The 18800-nt window shown below is 44.4% G+C and overlaps 1 protein-coding gene across 9 annotated transcripts in view; it reads left to right on the top strand.

Annotated features, from left to right (window-relative positions):
• The first annotated feature begins 1370 nt into the window (after positions 1 to 1370).
• Positions 1371 to 18800, top strand: part of LOC145350939 (echinoderm microtubule-associated protein-like 6) — a 394618-nt gene continuing 377188 nt past the window's right edge. For 8 of the 9 annotated variants that reach the window (XR_013888268.1, XM_080200440.1, XM_080200441.1 and 5 more), the window contains exon 1: positions 1371 to 1810. Coding sequence is in view for 8 of the 9 variants with exons in the window: in XM_080200440.1 (XP_080056566.1) it covers positions 1614 to 1810 (197 nt within the window). In the remaining variant the exon portion in view is untranslated. The remainder of the gene's footprint in view (positions 1811 to 18800) is intronic. The other variant, XM_080200439.1, reaches the window with a different exon arrangement.

The raw sequence follows: 18800 nt of genomic DNA, 5'->3' as shown, positions 1-18800 counted from the left end.
TATCTTTTTTGTTTCCTTTGGTTTGTCAGTCTTTTCAGTGTAAAATTAGACCAGCAAGCACTCTAACATAATTTCTTTACATCGTATAAGTATCATATATTATTCCACAACTTAGCTTCATATATGTTACATTAAACAAAGTAAGTTAAAGTTTGTAACAAGCTCAAACTTCTGGGGCATAAGCAAAATGCTACAGATGATGGAAATCGGAAATAAAAATGGAAAATTTTGGAAATATTCAGCAGGTCTGGCAGCATCTGTTGGGGAAAGAGAGTTACCAGGTCAGGTCGCTGAGACCTGGGGTTACCTACCTGAAATGTCAACTGATTCTTCACACATATTGCCTGGCTCACTGAGTATTTCCAATATTCCCTGTTCCTATTTCAATACTCCTGGGGGAATAAAGCAACCTGCGCAATTCCTAAATAATTAGGTTACAAGTCATACCTTCATAAAATGTAAACAAAATATTTATATTTTCTAAGAAGTTCTGAAGAGAATAACCTTGAAATGTCGACAGTCAGTTCAATTCATAAATGTCAGCTGATAAGTTGCATAAAATTCTGGGCAATCTAGTTTGTGATTAGATTGTCGGGAAATCTTTTATATGCAAACCAAATCTCAGTGGCCCTCTTTGGAAGTAAGATCTTGTTATTTTCATTTGTCATATTTTACTTTGTTCTTGGGATGTGAGTATGGCTGACAAGAACCTAGCCTCAATTTCCCTTGAGAGAAGTGAAGAACTGCTTTTTGGAAACAATGCAGCCCGTTTGGTGTAGTTATATCCATGTTATTGTGAGGGAGGGAGTTTCAGGATTTTGATCATGTCACAATGTTATAGTTTTACAAGCAGAGGAAGAGATCGGGATTAAGACGTCTATACAGTTCCAAATGAGGATAGTGTGACTTGGAGAGGAACTTCCAGCTGGTGGTGTTCGCATACATCTGCTACCCTTGTCCTTCTAGGTGATAGAGGTCGTAGGATTTGCAGAGTGCTGTGGAAGGAGCCTTTGCACATTGCTTTCTGACAGTGAGAAGACAATTTTATTTGTTTTTATTTTCATCGCTCGTGAATATCAGAGCTCATTAAGCTATCTCTTGCGTTGCACCTATATGCTCGTCGCCGTGTTGAATTTTAAACCCGATATTTTAGAAATTTCCTGTCACCATCCACCGCGAAAGAAAGCAAAATATTTCTCAGGGACAGTTGGCGTTGAGCAATTGCAACGTGCGCGCCGGCTAATGCTCTCGCGCGCACTGCACATTGCGCGCGGTCTACGTTCCACACCGCGTGGACGTTAACGGCCGCTCTGGCGCTGTTACTAAGCGACCCTTCCCTCTTGGTAACGAGCGCGCGCAGCGCTTCCTAACGAACTCATCTCCGTCCTTCAGTGTCGGCTGCTTACTGCTGCTGCATTTAGCTGACATCATTGGGAGTTATTATTGCCGCTGTGTAGAGGAGAGGTACCTTTTTTTTAGATGAACGGTTGAATTTTTGTTTAGAAATTCTAATACAGGTTTGTTGTTGTTTTTCTTCCTGCAAGTGTTATTTGGAGCAGTCTTCCTGGGAGTGGAGAGAAGGACAGCAGAGGAATATTAGGGAAGGAAAGGAAATGGCTGATAGGACTGCACCGAAATGCCAGCTGCGGTTAGAGTGGGTTTATGGTTACCGAGGTCACCAGTGTCGGAATAACCTGTACTACACGGTTGCCAAGGAGGTGGTCTACTTCGTTGCCGGAGTGGGAATTGTATACAACACCAGGGAGCATACACAGAAATTTTTCCTTGGCCACAACGATGATATTATCAGGTAGTGTACACCAAGCGGAATGAAATGTGATACTTCACAAAATAATAGTCCCTGGTTCACCATCTGCATTTAAAAACGTGATTTACGATGTAAGGGTGACATACTTATTGCAGTATTTATTTTTGTGCAATATACATCTTTATTGATACCTATAGTTTGCCTTTGTAAGATTATGTCCGATACATTAATTTTATGCATCAAGTTTCACAATAATGTTTAGGCGTTCATATGCATTAAACAGTGGAATGTTAATAATCATCGTTCATTTTTGTTAGCTGATACAATCGGGTTATTTGTATCAGTAGTTTCATTTCTTTAAGTACACGGCTTTTATCTAAAATCGGGTTACATATTGGAGTGATTTTTAAATTGGTTATTTAAAATGGAATTCAGGTATATGTTGCCAGGTGTTTTTCCTATTTTCCATTGATTTGATGCAAATTTTTGGTACTACTGTACTCTGGTCGATTCATTGCAACTTGTAGTGTAAAATCGCTGTCTGTTTTGAAATGTTTACGTTGGTGCTGAAAAGATGTGAAAATGATCTTTATGTAGAGGATACCTCTCCGAATAGTGGCAGAGAGGTAAACGAAATTTCTCTAGGACGCAACGTCCATAGAAACGGAAGCTAAGCTGAATGACTCCTGTGAGAGGTACTGTACAGGATTTGACAACAATAAATGGTTTTGGCCTGGGTTGAGTCTATTTCACTATATTTGTAGCACTCGTATTTATACTGCTAAATTTAAAATCAATTCTTCAACCACAGGGATGGGGTCCGGTGTAGCACATTAAGAGCCTTGTTTTGTTTTATGGATTCTGGGCTTGATTTTATTTTATATGTAGAAAGTGGAACAAAAAACGGCCTTCATAGTATATTACAATGCAGCTCACTTGAAATAATTTTCGAATATTTTTGAGCATAGACATTCTGTTTTCAAATTTTGGCATTTGTACATGTTAATAGCCCCATGAAAGTCTAGTTTAAATTCAATTTATTTTTATATTGCTGTAATTTCATTCTAATAGTGCTGTTATTATTGGCAGTTCCCAGGATAAAGTGTTGTATAAAATGTAGTTTTTGAATTTAAGAAATTGGCCTGAAATTGACAAACGTGGTAGGTCAGAAAGGATTACATTTTGTTTTTACCTTTAGAAATTATTTCTGAGCATTAACTCCAAATTAAAAAAAACTTTTTAAAATTTGCCTTCCAATAGGTCTAAATACTCGGTTGTTGAGTAAACATTATATTGCTGAAATGACATTTTTCTTGGTTAGTGTGAGGTCTTTACTTGAAATTTTTCTAGGACTGTCACAGTGTATAAAATTAACCCCTAGTGCTTAATTTCAACAACTAGAGACTCCACATTATTGAATTACAACACAAATTTCCTCTGACGTGATAACTGCTTTGAATATGAGTTTTAAAGAGGAAAGATAATGAAGTGGCTAGGAAACACTGATAAATAGAGTTGTTATAATTCCATTACATCAAATTCAAATGCAGCAACATAATCTTAGCTGTGCATACTGTTGCAAAACTATTAACTTTTCTCAACTTGGAATACCATTTATTGTTTCATGTATCAGCTTATACTGTATTTAGCACAAGGAGTTAAAGACTCTTTTGCAGTTAGTTGAAAAGAACTGTAATCTGGCACCATAGCATCAGCTGCAGTTGTTTTAGAATGATGCTCAGTTCCGTGAAAAGCTTATCTTCAATATTTTATACAAAGTTTTCTTCTTGATTATAGCAGTTGTCCTCGTGACAGTGGCCTTCAGAGCCAGAAGCTCCATGACTTCAATGCAGACAACTGAACACACCCTTGTGCTCACCAGTCTCTCCCAGGAGTGCCCAGTTGTCATGGTGGTGTCCTGGCTTGCCATTGGGCCTCCAGTCTCCAAAACCTGTCTGTTCTCCTTATTAGAATAGTGAATAGTGGCCAGTTTGGAGACTGTCTCTGGAAAGCTGCTAAGAAGCTGTTTCTTCTTGTGGGAAAGTCTATAACTAGAGGATATATTTCCAGAGCAAGGGGTCACCCACTTAAGTAAAAAGTCTGACAACACCAGGTTTTAGTCCAACCTATTTATTTGATAATATTCTCACAAGCTTTCGAGGGGTTACCCTCTTCGTCAGGTGAATGGAGAGTTCTGGCCTCAGACAGAGCATATAAAGCACAGACAGTTTAGAGATTACTGATTAAAATGCGAATCCTTACACCTAACCTGCTGTTCAAGACCTGAAGTGGCTGATAATGTGAGTGGAAGGAGCACTGATCACAGTTTAAAGAGATGTGTATTGTCTCCAGACAGTACAGTAAGTGAGGTTTTGCAAACCCAGGCAAGTCACGGGGGTTACAGATAGTGCGACATGAACCCAAGATCCCTGTTGAGACCGTCCTCATGTGTGCGGAACTTGGCTATCAGTCTCTGCTCAGCGACTCTGCGCTGTCGTGTGTTGTGAAGGCCGCCTTGGAGAATGCTTACCCGAAGGTCAGAGGCTGAATGCCCGTGACCACTGAAGTGTTCGCCAACAGGAAGGGAACAGTCACCAGGCAAGACTGTTCCCTTCCTGTTGGCGAACACTTCAGTGGTCACGGGCATTCAGCCTCTGACCTTCGGGTAAGCATTCTCCAAGGCGGCCTTCACAACACACGACAGCGCAGAGTCGCTGAGCAGAGACTGATAGCCAAGTTCCGCACACATGAGGACGGTCTCAACAGGGATCTTGGGTTCATGTCGCACTATCTGTAACCCCCGTGACTTGCCTGGGTTTGCAAAACCTCACTTACTGTACTGTCTGGAGACAATACACATCTCTTTAAACTGTGATCAGTGCTCCTTCCACTCACATTATCAGCCACTTCAGGTCTTGAACAGCAGGTTAGGTGTAAGGATTCGCATTTTAATCAGTAATCTCTAAACTGTCTGTGCTTTATATGCTCTGTCTGAGGCCAGAACTCTCCATTCACCTGACGAAGAGGGTAACCCCTCGAAAGCTTGTGAGAATATTATCAAATAAATAGGTTGGACTAAAACCTGGTGTTGTCAGACTTTTTACTGTGTTTACGCCAGTCCAACGCCGGCATACCCACATCACCCACTTAAGACAGAGATGAGGAGGGATTTCTTCTGAGGGTAGTGAATCTGTGGAATTCTTTAGCATAGAGGCTGAGTCATTCAGCACGTTAAAGGCTAAGATAGACATTTTTAATCGGTAAGGGAATCAAAGGTAATGGGGATAAGTGGGAAAATGGAGTTGAGGATTATCATATCAGATCAGTCACGGTCTCATTAAATGGCAGAACAGACTCAATGGGCCAAATGGCCTATCTCTGTTCCTGGTCTCAGCCTGTGGTTTTATATGCCAATGACATGGATGGGTTTTGGACTCCCATGTGACCCAGCACTGGACTCCCAATGTGCTGGAAAATTCCAACTACTGAAACAGTGCTTTTTTGCAGGCTTTTTGTGTTTACCGCTTTAAGAATTCTAAGGGAGTGGATAGCAGGGAGTTGTGGGGGAGCAGGCTTTAAAACAGCGCCAGGTTTAAAAGGAGGCCTGGTGTAGACAGCGGGCAGCGGAGTGAGAGGGAAGCAGAGTGTGCTATTTGGGCTTAGGAGCAAAGGGCTTGGGAGAAAAAGGGCCAGGTAAGTTCGTGTTGAAATTTTCAAAACTACTACAGTGAATAATGGAGGGGCATGTGATGTGTTGTTTCTGTATGATGTGGGAGCTGGTGGACCCCAGGGTCCTTCCCAGTGACCATGTCTGCAGTAAGTGCAGGTTGCTGGAGGAGCTCCAGCTCAAGGTAGATGAGCTGGCCTCTGAGCTACAGACACTGAGGCTCATCAGGGGGAGAGAGGGTGCAATGGGGTACCCCCCCCCCCCCCCCCCCAGACTGGCTAACTCTAAGGGTCAGGAACAAGAGGGGGGTGGGGAGCGGAGGAAGGAGGGTGGGGAGCGGAGGCCTCAGCCTCTCAATCTGCATAACAGGTTTGAGGTTCTTGCTTCCAGTCTGGACGAGAATGAGGGAGGTGAGGCTGGTGAGCAAACTGCACATGGTACAGTGATGCAGACGCAGGACATAGGCAAAGAGAAGGTGAAAAGGAACGTAGTAGTAATTGGGGATAGTGGTGTTAGGGGTATTGACACTGTCCTTTGTCACAATGACAAAGTGCACAGAAGGGTGTGTTGTCTGCCTGAAGGGGGGGGGAAGGGGGGGGGAGGGTGCGAGGGTAGGTGACATTACGGGGGCTAAAGTTAAGGAGAGGGTACAGGTAAGGGAAGAGGCCGAGGATGTCCCAATAATAAAGGGAGTAGGGGGCGTGAGTAAGGTTGGTGGCGTTCTGGCAAATGGGGTCCAGGTGAAGGCTGGGATGAAGGCACTTTATCTGAATGCACGAAGCATTTGGAATAAAGTGGATGAGCTGGTGGCGCAGATCAGCACAAATGGATATGATCTGGTGGCCATTACAGAGACGTGGCTGCAAGGTGACAGGGACTGGGAGCTGAATGTCCAGGGGTATCAAGTGTATAGGAAGGATAGGCGGGAGGAAAAAGAGGGGGAGAGGTGTAGCTCTGATGATTAAGGATAGCATCAGGGTGGTAGCAAGGGATGATATAGGAACCAATGAGCAGAAAGTGGAATCGTTGTGGGTGGAGATTAGGAACAGCAAAGGGAGGAAGATGCTGGTGGGTGTCGTCTATTGGCCCCCGAATAATGATCTGGAGGTGGGGCGGGCTGTTAACGTGCAAATAAGTGCAGCGTGCAGGAATGGAACGGCCATAATTATGGGGGATTTCAATCTACATATTGATTGGTCGACCCATGTTGGATGCAGTGGGCTCAAGGAGGAGTTCTTGGAATGCTGCTGGGATAGTTTCCTTGAACAGTGTGTGTTGGAGCCGACGAGGGAGCGAGCTATCTTGGATTTGGTGTTATGTAATGAGGCGGGAAGAATTAGGGACCTTGCGGTGAAGGATCCTCTTGGGGAGAGTGATCATTGTATAGTGGAGCTTCTGGTGCAGATGGAGGAGGAGAAAGTGGGTTCCCGGACATGCGTCCTTTGTTTGAACAGAGGGGAGTACGGTAGGATGAGAGAAGAATTGGCGAATGTTGACTGGGGGAGCGCGTTGGAAGGTAGGTCTGCTGAGGAGCAGTGGAGGATCTTTAAGGAGATCTTTCTTGGTGCTCAGCAGAAATTTATTCCGATGGTTAAAAAGGACCGTAGGAGGAGAGGTAATAAGCTGTGGATAACGAAGGAGGTGAAGGAAAGTGTTAAATTAAAAGTGGAGGCGTTTAGAGTAGCTAAGAGTAGTGGGCGAGAAGAGGATTGGGAGAGGTTTAAATGTCAACAAAGATTGACAAAGAAGGGTAGGAGAAACTATAAAGCTGGGCTAGCGCTTAATATAAAAAAGGATAGCAAGAGTTTTTATAAATATATAAAAAGGAAGAGGCTGGCTAGGGTGAACTTTGGACCTTTAGAGGATGAGAGGGGGGACTTAGTGGTCGGGGGATGGGGAAATGGCTGAGGTCTTGAATAACTTTTTTATTTCGGTCTTCACGGAGGAGGACGTGAATAATTTGCCGGGTGTTAGCGATGGAAAGGTGGTAGGACTGGAGAGCCTGAATGACATTATTGTTACTAGAGAGGCGGTGCTTGACAGACTGGAGGGACTGATTGTGGACAAGTCCCCAGGACCGGATGGAATGCATCCAAGGGTTCTGAAAGAAATGGCGGAGGTGATAGTGGATGCCTTGGTGGTTATTTTCCAGACGTCGCTGGATTCCGGGGAAGTGCCGGAAGATTGGAAAACGGCTAATGTTACGCCGTTGTTTAAGAAGGGTGCCAGGCAAAAGGCGGGGAATTATAGGCCGGTTAGTTTAACGTCTGTTGTAGGTAAAATGTTAGAATCCGTCATCAAGGAGGAAATAGCGAGGCATCTTGAGGGGAATTGCTTGATAGAGCAGACGCAGCACGGTTTCGTTAAGGGGAAGTCGTGTCTGACGAATTTATTGGAGTTCTATGAGGATGTGTCTAGGGCGGTGGATAGAGGAGAGCCGGTGGATGTGGTCTTTCTTGATTTTCAGAAGGCGTTTGACAAGGTACCTCGCAAGAGGTTATTGTAGAAGGTAAGGGGGCATGGAGTTGGGGGTAGGGTGTTAGCGTGGATAGAGGATTGTTGTCAAATAGGAGGCAGAGAGTGGGGGTTAATGTGTGCTACTCGGATTGGCGGTTGGTGACTAGTGGAGTGCCCCAGGGGTCAGTGCTGGGGCCTCAGCTATTTACCATTTATATAGATGATCTGGAGGAGGGAACCGAGTGTATGGTGTCGAAATTTGTTGATGACACCAAGATTGGTGGAACGGCAAATTGCGCGGAGGGTGTGGAGAGTCTGCAGAAGGATCTAGATAGGCTGGGCGAATGGGCCAGGAACTGGCAAATGGAATTTAATGTTGGCAAGTGCGAGGTGGTCCACTTTGGTAGGAATAATGGTAGGAAGGACTATTACTTATGTGGCGAAAAACTGCAGCAGGCGACGGTGCAGAGGGACCTTGGGGTCCTTGTGCATGAGTTGCAAAAACCCAGCTTGCAGGTGCAGCAGGTGGTCAGGAAGGCGAATGGGATGCTGGCCTTCATAGCGCGGGGGATTGAATATAAAAGTAGGGAGGTCTTGCTGCAGCTTTATAGGGCATTGGTGAGGCCGCAGCTGGAGTACTGTGTGCAGTTTTGGTCGCCGCACTTACGCAAGGAAGTTTTGGCCTTGGAGGGAGTGCAGAGGAGGTTTACTAGGCTGATACCGGAGTTGAGGGGGTTGAGCTATGAGGAGAGGCTGAATAAACTAGGCTTGTACTCGTTAGAGTTTAGAAGAATGAGGGGAGATCTCATTGAGACGTATAAGATGATGAATGGGATGGATAGGATAGAGGTGGAGAGACTCTTCCCGCTCAGAAAGGACAGTAGGACTAGGGGGCACAGCCTCAAGATAAAGGGGGGGCGGTTTAGAATGGAGTTGAGGAGGAACTTCTTCACTCAAAGGGTGGTGAATCTCTGGAAATCTCTGCCCGTTGAAGTGGTGGAGGCTGCCTCACTAAATATTTTTAAGACGCGGGTTGATGAGTTTTTGATAAGCGAGGGGATTAAGGGTTATGGGGAGAGGGCGGGAATGTGGAACTGAGCCACGACAGATCAGCCATGATCTTATTGAATGGTGGGGCAGGCTCGAAGGGCTAGATGGCCTACTCCTGCTCCTATTTCTTATGTTCTTACGTTCTCAGTTTTCATAGAAGGTTGTATGTGACAGTTGAAAGGTACAAATGGAGATGATTAAACTATTAGATTGCATAACTGAGTGAGTGGTCCATAACATTGGTGGAAGTCAAAATGGCTTGGGAAAGTCAGAGAGAAAGTATCTGAAGCCCTGATCACAACCTTTTAAATATTCTTGGGATGTAAGTTTTGTCAGAGCATTATCAGCATAACAGCTCTGACGAAAAAAAGAGGAAAGAATAAAGTAGATAGCCAGAAACCATAATGTTGAATGTAATCAATGGCACTTGGAAAAGTGTGTTAATTAAAGAAAGTTATCATAGCTTTATAAAAGACATGTCATGTTTGATAGTTTTTTGAGGAAGTAATTGAGTGATTGACGAAGGAAATACAGTCAACATTGTGTAAATAGATTTTGAAAAGGGCACTTGATATGGTGCACCATATAAAGTTTGTTGATAAAATTAAAGGCTTTGTTATCGTGGCGATATGGTGGGGAGTTACTTCGATGTAAGATTACAAATCTGAAAGACACGTTAGCATTGTTTTTTTTAATTTGGCATTTAACTTTTTGATTTGGAGTTGAATGTATGGTTGGGCGCATGATAACCCACATGATGCAGTCTCAACTCTGGTATTTAAAGAGCCAAACTGGGTTGGAAACAAGAGGGGGACAAGATATAGCAATGGATTTCAGATTGGAGCAAAGATCTTATTTGATGTGCTGATGGGATCAGTGAGGAGGTGCAGAGAGATATTCTTCCCCAGCAACAGGGAAAAACAAAAGCACTGTTGACAAGAAAAAGATATTGGTTGACGAGGTCAACAGAGAAGTGCGGATCCAGTGAAGGATGTGTTTTAATATTCTCATTAGGTTATGAAAGGTGAGTATGGTTAAACATTTATCTACATCCAGTGGTGTACATCATCCCATTCCCTTGCTCTGTCTTGTCAAGCCTGCTCCATTATAGCATTTTTCACGCCCACTTATCTTGCATGTGCACCCATTCATCTACTGCCATATATTTCCTCAAACTCCCTTCTATTATTCCATTGCTTCCGCTCACCATCTTAAGGCCTTGTATAAATTATATCCTTCCTCTTGCTGGTCGTCTTTCAAAACAAAGGCAGTTAACTGATCAGCACAAGTCTTCACTCACCTGATGAAGGAGCAGCGCTCCAAAAGTTTGTGCTGCCAAATAAACCTGTTGGACCTTAACCTGGTGTTGTGAAACTTCTTACCCCAGTCCAGTGCCGGCATCTCCTATTCTATGCCCAAGCCAGTTTTGTATCCATCTTACCAGCTCACCTTGGATCCCATATGACTTCACCTTCTGCAAGAGTTGAAGTTTGCCTTTGCAGGTGGACTCGAACAGAATGCGTACCGAGAGTGAGTGAAGGGTCCAATTTTCATTTTTATGGCATTAAAGATGGTTGTTCTTGGTAGCTTGATTTAGTACAGCTTGATTTAGTCCAATAGCTGTTTCTTGAAACCTTCCTCAGTCTCTTTCCGTTCAGAAGCAGTTTCTGTTTCAAAGTGGCTCTCTTATGATGTTCAAGTTGGTTCTCTGTTTAGGCAGCTTTCAGCCTTGGTTTGAAACACCGAGGTGGCTGCTTTCAAACTGACAAATATTCAGCATTAGCCATTCAAATAGCCTTTCCCCTATCTGGGGTTCTTCTTTCATTTAGATGCTTATCAGTTAACTGTCTTTGTTTTGAAAAAAGACCAGCAAGGGGAAGGATACCATTTACACATGTGAGACAGTCGTTGAATAGTGTCTTTTGTGATCCTTCTCGAGATAAGCAGTTTCATGAGGTTTTGGAAGCAATACACAAATGTGCCAAGTTGTCTGTTCATACATGCCTCTTCTGAACAAAGTCTTTTTTAAAGTTTTTCAGCAAGTATGTGCTTTTCAAACAGTTGTCCTTAAAAATCACTCATACCATAACTATACGTTCATGACAGGACCTATGGAACCTGATTCCACCACTAACTTGTGTTAGTGAGTGATGATTTTCTGCTACTTCTCACCCATATTGAGGAGGATCAAGCTGATAATGCTAATTATTGGGGAATGGCACTCTTTAGATTTCTCCAGTTTATATTAAAAAATCAACCACTTTCCTTTTTCCAACATACAGTCAATGTTGCACCTGTTTTCTTTAATCCGCTTTGGGATATTTTAAATAGAGGAGCATGTGGGTTTAGGTCTAGAATTAAGACCAGAAAATGCACATGCCCAACAGGAAGCCAGTTTGACACTCTTTTGATTTGATTTATTACTGTCACATGTATAGCATACAGTGAAAAGTATTGTTTCTTGTGCGCTATACAAACAAAGCATACCGTTCATAGAGAAGGAAACGAGAGAGTGCAGAATGTAGTGTTAGTCTTGGCTAGAGCGTAGAGAAAGATCAACTTAGTGCAAGGAAAGTCCATTCAAAAGTCTGACAGCAGCGGGGAAGAAGCTGTTCTTGAGTCGATTGGTACGTAACCTCAGACTTTTGCACCTCCTTCCTGACGGAAGAAGGTGGAAGAGGGGATGTCTGGGTGCGTGGAGTCCTTAATTATGCTGGCTGCTTTGCTGAGGCAGTGGGAATTGTAGACAGAGTCAATGGATGAGAGTCTGGTTTGCGTGATGGATTGGTCATATTCATGACCTTCTGTAGTTCCTTGCGGTCTTGAGCAGAACAGGAGCATGTGAAGCTGCGATACAACCAAAAAGAATGCTTTCTATGATGCATCTGTAAAAGTTGATGAGAGTTGTAGCTGACATGCCAAATTTCCATAGTCTTCTGAGAAATTAGAGGTATTGGTGGGCTTTCTTAACTGTAGTGTTGGCATGGGGGGAGACCAGGACAGGTTGTTGTTGATCTGGACGCCTAAAAACTTGAGGCTCTCGACCCTTTCTACTTCATCTCTGTGGATGTAGATAGGGCTGTGCTTTCCTTTTATGCTTCCTGAAGTTGATGACAATCTCCTTCAGTTTGTTGACGTTGAGGGAGAGATTATTGTTGCTGTACCAGTTCACCAGATTTTATGTATCATTCCTGTACTCTGTCTCATCATTGTTTGAGATCCAACCATTACAGTGGTGTTGTCAGCAAACTTGAAAATCGAATTGGAGGGGAATTTGGCCACACAGCCATTGGAGTATAAGGAGTATAGAAGGGGGCTGGGAACACAGCCTTGTGGGGCAACGGTGTTGAGGATGATCGTGGAGGAGGTGTTGTTGCCTATTCTTATTGATTTGTGGTCTGTGGGTTAGGAAGCTCAGGATCCAGTCATAGAGGGAGGTGCTGAGGCTCAGACCGTGAAGTTTGGAGATGAGTTTCATGGGAATCATGGTTTTGAAGGCTGAGCTGTAGTCAATAAAATGGAGTCTGACATAGGTGAATTTATTTTCCAGGGTTGAGTGCAGGGCCAGGGAGATGGTGTCTGCTGTGAGCCTGTTGTGGCTGTCGGCAAACTATAGCGGATCCGTGTAGTCCAGGAGGCCGGAATTGATTCGTGCCATGAGTAGCCTTTTGAAGCACTTCATAATGATGGATGTCAGAGCCACTGGTCGATTGTCATTAAGGCATGCTGCTTGGATTTTCTTTGGTACCAAGATGATAGCCATTGTCTTGAAGCATGTAGGCATCTCACATTGTTGTAGAGAGGTTGACGGTGTCTGCAAAAACTCCCGCTAGCTGATCTGCACAGGATCTGCGTGCTCATCCAGGTACCCCATCCGGGCCAGTTGCTTTCTATGGGTTGACCTTCAAGAAAGCTGGTCTGACATCTGCAATGGTGACCCCAAATACAGGTTCATCCAGGGTGGTGGGCATGCTCTCCATGACCTCTTGTTCAAAAGGGTGTGGAATGCATTGACCTCATCAGGGAGCTGGCAATTTTACATGTCTTCATCTTGTAGCCTGTTATGTCTTGCACACCTTGCCATAGTTGGCAGGGATTAGGGTGGCTCTAACTTGGTCCGATCCTGATGATGTTTCAAAACGCTTTCAAATTTAATACACCTACAGGATTCCCAATCTTCCTAAAACTTAAAGACACAATGAAAAAACACAACTTAAAGACACTTAAAGACCAATTCCAAGAAGGCTGGGAATTGGTTAGATTCTCTGTTGTTGGAGATGGTCATTGCCTGGCACTTGTGTGGCAGAAATGTTACTTGTCAATTCTCAGACAAAGCTTGAATATTGTCCAAGTCTTGTTGCATGCAAGCACAGGTTGCTTTGTTACCTGAAGAGTTGCGAATAAAACTGAGCACTGCAATTATCAAACATCCCCACTTCAGCTCAGAAGAGTTATAGCAACTTGCGAAATTAACTCCCTTTCTCTCTCCACAGAGTTCTGCCAGTTCTGCTGAGTCTTTCAGCATTTTCTGTCCTTATCCCCACTTTTGACCTTATGATGAAAAGAAGGTCATTTTTGAAGCAAATGAAGATAGCTTGGCCTATGACATTGCTCTGAGGAAATCCTTTAGTGATATCTTGGGGCTGAGATGATTAAGATGTACAGGTGAATCACTGAATGTGGGGTGGTCATGGGAACAACTCTTCCTGTGTATACATGGAGAGAAAAAGTTGAAAAGACTCATGGCCTTGTTGGAGAAAGCTCATTCTCAAGCCCAAAGCTGGTCAGGATCAGAATGTTGGCCAGGAAATGTTAAGTGAGCCCCTTAATGCTGGAAAGTTGAAATGGAAATTAAAATTTCTAGAAAAACGTTAACAGATTAGGCAATATCTGTGGAGTGAGATGCAAAGTTAAAACTTTTCAGATTCGTGATCTTTCATCGGAATGCAAAAAAGTTAGAGATGTAACAAAATTAAATAAGTGCAGAGGCAGGGAAAGGAGGAAAGAACAAAAAGAAAAGTCTGTGGTAGAGTGGAAGGCAAGAATGACTCAATTACAAAAGCGATGATGAATAGAACTTAACATCCTCTGCAGTAATAAATGTGGCAGGAGGGGCATTTAATCAAGCAGAAGGGTGGTGAGTGGAGGCTGTGTTGTCTTCTCACCTCCAGTCCGATTTAAGCATGGTGGAAAGGCTCATCGACAGCCTTCCCATTTGAGGACCTCTGAGCAGGGGGCATGACACATGGGAGTATGACAAGCAACTTGTGCAGCAATATGGATACTTGTGATTCCTCATTCAAAGTGGGAGGGGGAGGGGAGAGGAGTCGGGAATGAATGTACTCTGGCATTGAAACCACCCACCCCACAATCATCCTCTGTAATCACTTGGCTATGGTCTTGGATCCAGTGACAATACTAGGCCTTTGGTTGGTGTTGTACAGGGAGCAGCCACTGAATTCTTGGTGGCACAATTGCCAACCTCTGCCAACCTCTTACTGGGAGCTCCTGGTGGTTGTGACTTCTGCATCTTATAGAATCATAGAATATCACAGCGCAGTACAGGCCCTTCAGCCCTCAGTGTTGCTCCGACCTGTGAAACCAATCTAAAGCCCATCTAACCTACACTATTCCAATACCATCCATATGCTTATCCAATCACCATTTAAATGCCTTAATGTTGGTGTGTCCACTACTGTTGCTGGCAGGGCATTCCATGCCCTTACTACTCACTGAGTAAAGAACCTACCTCTGACATCTGCCCTATATCTATCACCCCTCAATTTAAAGCTATGTCCCCTCGTGCTTGCCATCACCATCCGAGGAAAAACGCTGTCACTGTCCACTCTATCTAATCCTCTGATCATTTCGTATACCTCTATTAAGTCACCTCTTAATCTTCTTCTCTCTAACAAAAATAGCCTCAAGTCCGTCAGCCTTTCCTCTTAAGACCTTCCCACCATACCAGGCAACACCCTGGTAAATCTTCTCTTCACTCTTTCCAATGCTTCCACATTCTTCCTATAATGTGGTGACCAAAACTGTACACAATACTCCAAGTGCAACCACACCAGAGTTTTGTACAGCTGCAACATGACCTCATGGCTCCAAAACTCAATCCCTCTATCAATAAAAGCTAATACACCGTATGCCGCCTTAACAATCCTAAACACTGGGTGCCAACTTACGAGGATCTATGCACATAGACACTGAGATCTCTCTGCTCATCCAAACTACCAAGTATCTTAACCATTAGCCCACTCTGTATTCCTGTTACTCCTTCCAAGGTGAATCACCTCACACTTGTCCGTATTAAACTCCATTTGCCACCTCTCAGCCCAGCTCTGCAGCTTATCTATGTCCCTTTGTAACCTGCAACATCCTTCTGCACAGTCCACAACTCCACCGACTTTAGTGTCATCCGCAAATTTACTAATACATCCTTCTACGCTCTCATCCAAGTCATTTATAAAAATGACAAACAGCAGTGGCCCCAAAACAGATTGTTGTGGTATGCCACTAGGAACTGAACTCCAAGATGAACATTTCCCATCAACCACCACCATCTGTCTTCTTACAGCTAGCCAATTTCTGATCCAAACTGTTAAAGCACCCTCAATCTCATGCCTCCGTATTTTCTGCAATAGCCTACCGTGGGGAATCTTATCAAACTCTTTACTGAAATCCGTATCCACCACATCAACTGCTTTGCCCTCATCCACCTCTTTGGTCACCTTCTCAAAGAGCTCGGTAGGGTTTGTAAGGCATGACCTACCCTTCACAAAACCGTGTGGACTATCCTAATCAGATTATTCCTTTCTAGATGATTATAGATCCTATCTCTTATAATCCTTTCCAAAACTTTGCCCACGAAGAAGTAAGGCTCATGGTCTATAATTATCAGGGTTGTCTCTACTCCCCTTTTTGAACAAGGGGACAACATTTGCTATCTTCCAGTCTTCTGGCACTATTCCTGTAGACAATGACGACATAAAGATCAAAGCCAAAGGCCCTGCAATCTCCTAAGAACATAAGAACATAGGAGCAGGAGTAGGCCATCTAGCCCCTTGAGCCTGCCCCGCCATTCAATAAGATCATGGCTGATCTGAAGTGGCTCAGTTCCACTTTCCCGCTTTCTCCCCATAACCCTTAATCTCCTTGCCTAGCAAAAACCTATCTACCCGTGTCTTAAATATATTTAGTGAGGTAGCCTCCACCACTTCAATGGGCAGAGAATTCCAGAGATTCACCACCCTTTGAGTGAAGAAGTTCCTCATCAACTCCATTCTAAACTGCTCCCCCCTTATCTTGAGGCTGTGCACTCGAGTCCTGTTGTCCTTTCTGAGCGGGAAGAACCTCTCAACCTCTACCCTATCCATCCCCTTCATCATCTTGTACGTCTCAATAAGACCCCCCCCTCATCCTTCTAAACTCCAACGAGTACAAGCCCAGTCTATTCAGCCTCTCTTCATAGTTCAACCCTCTCAACTCCGGTATCAGCCTAGTGAACTTCCTCTGCTCTCCCTCCAAGGCCAAAATATCCTTGCGCAAATGCAGCGACCAAAACTGCACACAGTACTCCAGCTGCGGCCTCACCAGTGCCCTGTACAGTTGCAGCAAGACCTCCCTACTTTTACCTTCAATCCCCCTCGCTGTGAAGGCCAGCATCCGATTTGCCTTCCTGATCACCTGCTGCACATGTAGGCTGGGTTTTTGCAACTCATGCACAAGGACCCCCAGGTCCCTCTGCACCGTAGCATGCTGCAGCTTTTCGCCCTTTAAATAGTAGTCCCTCCTACCATTATTCCTGCCAAAGTGTATAACCTCACAGTTGCCAACATTGTATTCCATCTGCCAGGTCCTCGCCCACTCGCTCAGCCTATTTAGATCCCTCTGCAGACTTTCTACACCCTCCGCACAATTTGCTTTTCCACTTGTCTTTGTGTCATCAGCAAATTTCGACACCCTACACTCAGCCCCCTCCTCCAGATCATCTATATAAATGGTAAATAGCTGAGGCCCCAGCACTGATCCCTGGGGCACTCCACTAGTCACCAACCGCCAATCCAAATAGCACCCATTGACACCTACTCTCTGCCTTCTATTTGACAGCCAATCCTCAATCCACGCTAACACCTTACCCCCAACTCCATGCCCCCAACCTTCTGTAACAACTTTTTGTGCGGCACCTTATCAAATGCCTTCTGAAAATCGAGAAACACCATATCCACCGGTTCCCCTCCATCCACCGCACTTGACACATCCTCATAGAATTCCAATAAATTCATCAGTCACGACTTCACCTTAACGAATCCGTGCTGCGTTTGCTCTATCAAGCAATTCTTCTCAAGGTGCCTCGCTATTTCTTCTTTGACGGATTCAAGCATTTTTCCTACAACAGAAGTTAAACTAACCGGCCTATAATTCCCTCTCTAGCTTCCCAGAAAATCCTCGGATAAATCCCATCCAGCCCAGAGGACTTATCTATTTTCACACTTTCCAGAATTGCTGACACCTCTTCCTTATGAGCTTCAATCCCTTAAACCTCAATAATAGCCTGTATCTCTGTCTTCTCCTCGACAACACTGCCTTTTTCCTACATGAATACTGATGAAAAATATTCATTTAGCGCCTCTCCTATCTCTTCGGACTCCACGCACTACGTCCCACTGCTGTCCTTGACTTTCCCTAATCTTACCCTAGTCATTCTTTTATTCCTGACATACCTATAGAAAGTTTTAGGGTTTTCCTTGATCCTACCTGCCAAAGACTTCTCATGTCCCCTCCTGGCTCTTCTTAGCTCTCTCTTTTGTTCCTTCCTGGCTAACATGTAACTCTCAAGCGCCCTAACTGAGCCTTCATGTCTCATCTTTACATAAGTCTCCTTCTTCCTCTTCTCAAGAGATTCAACTTCTTTAGTAAACCACGGTTCCCTCGCTGGACACTTCCTCCCTGCTTGACACGCAGTAGCTGTTCCTTGAGCAAACTCCATATTTCAATTATGCCCATCCACTGCAGTTTCTTTCCACATCCTAAATCTTGCCTAATCACATCATAATTTCCTTTCCCCCAGCTATAACTCTTGCCATCAATGTCATCAATGTATCTAATGTATAGCGTCTGTTGAAGATCTTGTGCGGTAAAGAAATCTTGTTCGAATCTGTTCATGAAGATGTTGGTATATTGAGGTGCGGATTTGGTCCCCTTGGCTGTTCCATGTGTCTGGATGAAGAACTGGTTGTTGAAGTTCTCTTCTGAAAGCCTCAATTAAATTGGTCTCCACCACACTTTCGGTCAGCGCATTCCAGATCCTAAAAACTGTTTTTCTCCTCAGGACTCTGAGAGTTGGCTGGCTTTGACACGTTCATGAAGTGGGGACAGGCTGGCAGCAGCACTCAGGTCCAATTTGGGAGGGGTTACTGGCAGGTTTGATGGGGGCATTTTGTGTGCCTGAGTCCACAAGCTCTGGTAACTGGACAGCCTAAAGGGAAAGGAGATTTCTGGCCCAAGAGAAATGGGGTTCCCGACAGGTCCATGGGAGAGGGATCAGGGCAAATTCAAGGGAGATGGGAGTCATGGTAGACCAGAGAGGGCTAGGGGTCTAGCCCCATAGAAGATCCGGGCAGACTCACGGAGGATGCGAGTGGTCTGAACAGACCTGAGAGGGAGTACAGCAGGTCCCAGAAGGAAGAGGTCCAGGCAGACCCAAGAAGGATGGGGTCCAAACAGACTCGAGGGAAAGGAGATCCGGGTAGACCTGAGGGAGATGTACGTCCGAGAGGTCCAAGATGGATGGGGGCCTGGCATGTCTTGATTGGGTGGTTGGGAAGAAGGGTTTCTGAGTGAGCAGGGGGAAAT

The sequence above is a fragment of the Carcharhinus amblyrhynchos genome, chromosome 12 (genome assembly GCF_965287045.1).
Source record: "Carcharhinus amblyrhynchos chromosome 12, sCarAmb.v2.hapA, whole genome shotgun sequence".
Classification (NCBI taxonomy): domain Eukaryota; kingdom Metazoa; phylum Chordata; class Chondrichthyes; order Carcharhiniformes; family Carcharhinidae; genus Carcharhinus; species Carcharhinus amblyrhynchos.
The sequence above is the reverse complement of the archived record's forward strand: the minus strand, read 5'-3'. Positions and strand labels throughout refer to the sequence as shown.